General features: G+C 50.9%; 1 protein-coding gene across 2 annotated transcripts in view; it reads left to right on the top strand.

Annotated features, from left to right (window-relative positions):
• Window positions 1-646: 646 nt before the first annotated feature.
• The window catches only part of SLC6A20 (solute carrier family 6 member 20), a 32,552-nt gene continuing 30,460 nt past the window's right edge, over window positions 647-2,738 (top strand). The window contains exon 1 of one of the 2 annotated variants that reach the window (XM_012808051.1): window positions 647-817. In XM_012808051.1, the coding sequence (XP_012663505.1) occupies window positions 697-817 (121 nt within the window). In that variant the 5' untranslated portion in view covers window positions 647-696. The remainder of the gene's footprint in view (window positions 818-2,738) is intronic. The other variant, XM_003794516.1, reaches the window with a different exon arrangement.

Here is a 2,738-nt window from a genome sequence, read left to right as displayed (position 1 = left end):
GCCTGGATTGCTTTCCTTTGCTTGTGGATAGGGGGAGGTCCCTCACTCCCTTCTGGTCCTTGGGCACATGTCACGCCCCCTTCTCTGAGAAGCCCTCCTTGACAACCCCGACCACTGCCCAACAATGCTAACCCCTTTGCTTTGCCTTAGTGATCTTCCTTGCATCTCTTGGTCTTGTATATGAACTAGGCTGAACCGCACAAAGTTGTCTTTCCTGCATGTTAAAAATAGTTGAAAGGGGGGCGTTGTGTCCCGTCCAATTTAAGCGCTTCCCTCTACCAAAATGTCAGATCCAGGAGGGCTAAGATGTTTGTGTTGTTCATAACCCTGTCCCCAGACAACGCCTGGCACACAGTAGGCACAGGAGAAATGATGGGTAGGCGGCTGAAGGAACCTGACCGCTCCAAGGAGCTCAGCAGCCGACAGAAAAGCCCCGCCAAGCCGGAGGGCCCCGGGGGGCGCCGCCCAGGACCCCGCAATCCTGGGCGCCTTCCCGGCACGGCGGCCAGCGGGGTGGGGCTCGCCGTCATCCATTTACCAGCCTCGCCTCTCCGACAGGTGCGCGGTTAATGAGATTAGCAATTAAAAAGCGGGCTGGCTCCGCAGGCGCCGCGGGGCCACCGCCAGCCCGAGCCGGGGAGCACCGAGACCGCGGTGGCGGTCGCCGGCGCGGGAGCGGAGCGGGAGTCCGCGGCCATGGAGAAAGCGCGGCCGCAGTGGTCCAACCCGCTGCAGTTCGTGTTCGCCTGCATCTCGTACGCCGTGGGGCTGGGCAACGTGTGGCGCTTCCCCTACCTGTGCCAGATGTACGGCGGAGGTGAGTGCCCGCGTCCCCGCGCAGCCCGGGGGCTGGCCCGGCCTTACGGACCGGGAATGACCGACCGCGGGACAGCTCGCTCCGGAGCGGGAGCTCCGTGCCAGCCGCCCGCCGAGCCTCCGCAGCTCCTCACCCCACCCCGGGGCGGCCGAGCGCCCGCCGCTCCCGGCCGCCAGGCTGCGGCTCGGGGAGCCCGGGGGGCGCGGGGACGCGGCCGACCTCCTGGAGAGGAGGAGAGGCGGCCACAGCCTAACCGCACGTTTAAGTGTAAAAAGTTAAGTAGGAAATTGCTTTATTCAACAGGCACCTCTTGTACAGCTTTCAGATCCGAAACTTAAATACCCCGGGAGCACAGGATGAAACTCGGGTTAAACGCTCTTGAGCTATTTCTTGAAATTTTTCTATAAAGAAATTCGTTTGGAACCACAGGAGGCAGGAAAGGCAATCATTCTATGTCGGGGTGGGGTGTTTGTTTTTTAACAAATTCTTCCTCTGAAGCATCACTGCACACACTCTCAGCCGCACACCTTAGCGTCCTAGACAGCTGGGAACACCTTGTCTATGACATACCAAAGAACCTCGGTGAAGGCCAAGTTCTTTCTTTTCCAAGGCAGAGTCTCAAGAGAGATTCAAGTCTCAGCAGTTAAAAAAAAAAAAAAAGCTTGTCCTCAATTGTTCCATTTCTAGAATTCTACGTAAAGAAAATAATCAGAGTTCTGACAGAGTTAGAAAATTAAAGCATGGTGACCATCATTTGATAAGAGCCCTCAGCTAACGGGGATTGGTTCAATCACAGAGCATTGAATCATCCATTCAATGGTGCTCTTTGCATCCATAAAGGTAGCACTTTCAAAAAATGTTATATGAGTATTTTCTCATGTCGTATGTTCAGTGGGGGGGAGAAGTTAGACTTAAAGCTGTATAAAATGAGTATAAAAATTTAAACAATTCTTTGAAAACATGCAGAGAAAAGAAAAAATACACCAAATGGTTAACTGTAGTTATCTCCGGGTGATTTTTGTTTTATCTTGCTGAGAGAGACAGAGAGAGAGAGAATCACATGGGGTTTTTTCACTATCAAATAAGACCAAGACTTAAGCATTGCTCCCTCTTCTCACCCTCACCAGCTCAAGAGCAACTCAAAGGTTAATCCATAAAATTTTCTTTTTTTAAAAAAAGTATATTCTTAATTCCCCAATTTTTTTTATTTGAAGTACATACTAAATACATCATAATTATGTGAAGGGCAAGTGTTGCCTATGCTGTAACAGCTTTAGAACTGACTTGTGAAAGAATTATTTGGCAGACTGAAATTTCTGCACCATTTGGTCCTCTGCACACCTACCCATGGGTGTCTTTATCCTGGGTACCCGTTTTTCAAGCATCAGGCCAGATGAGCCTCACTGTCACATGGTCATTTGATCCCCTGTTTATAACCCTACGATCACCTGCATGGTCTGCAGAGGGACACAGGTAGGGCTGAGTGGTTCTGAAGTAGAATAATTATCAAAGAGTTGCTTGGGAAACCTCAAGGCCTTTAGGGCCCAAGACAAAGAAATGAGAAGAACTCTGGTTTCTGCTACAGAGGATAGTGAGGCTGGCTGGGTGGATATATGGATGGATGGATGCTGGGCAGAGGTGGCTGGTGACTGCATGGATTAGTGGGATAATGAACAAATGAATGGAATGGATGTGGGTCAGTGGATGACGCCCTCTCAGACAAGTGTCATAAAAACCAAACAGCTCTGGTATAGTAGGCCTTTCCTACTTAACACCCATCCAACTCTTCCAAACACTCTCAGTCCATGAGTGCCAAGTTCTGTTCCTCAACTCTTTGCCCAAGATATTTCTCTGCCTGGGATGCTGTTGTTGCCTGGGGAGCTCCTACTATTCCACAGGGAGAGTCCAAGAGTTACTTCTT

This window comes from Otolemur garnettii, unplaced genomic scaffold, assembly GCF_000181295.1.
Source record: "Otolemur garnettii isolate 467f Iridium unplaced genomic scaffold, OtoGar3 scaffold00082, whole genome shotgun sequence".
NCBI classification, from domain to species: Eukaryota; Metazoa; Chordata; class Mammalia; order Primates; family Galagidae; genus Otolemur; species Otolemur garnettii.
The sequence above is the reverse complement of the archived record's forward strand: the minus strand, read 5'-3'. Positions and strand labels throughout refer to the sequence as shown.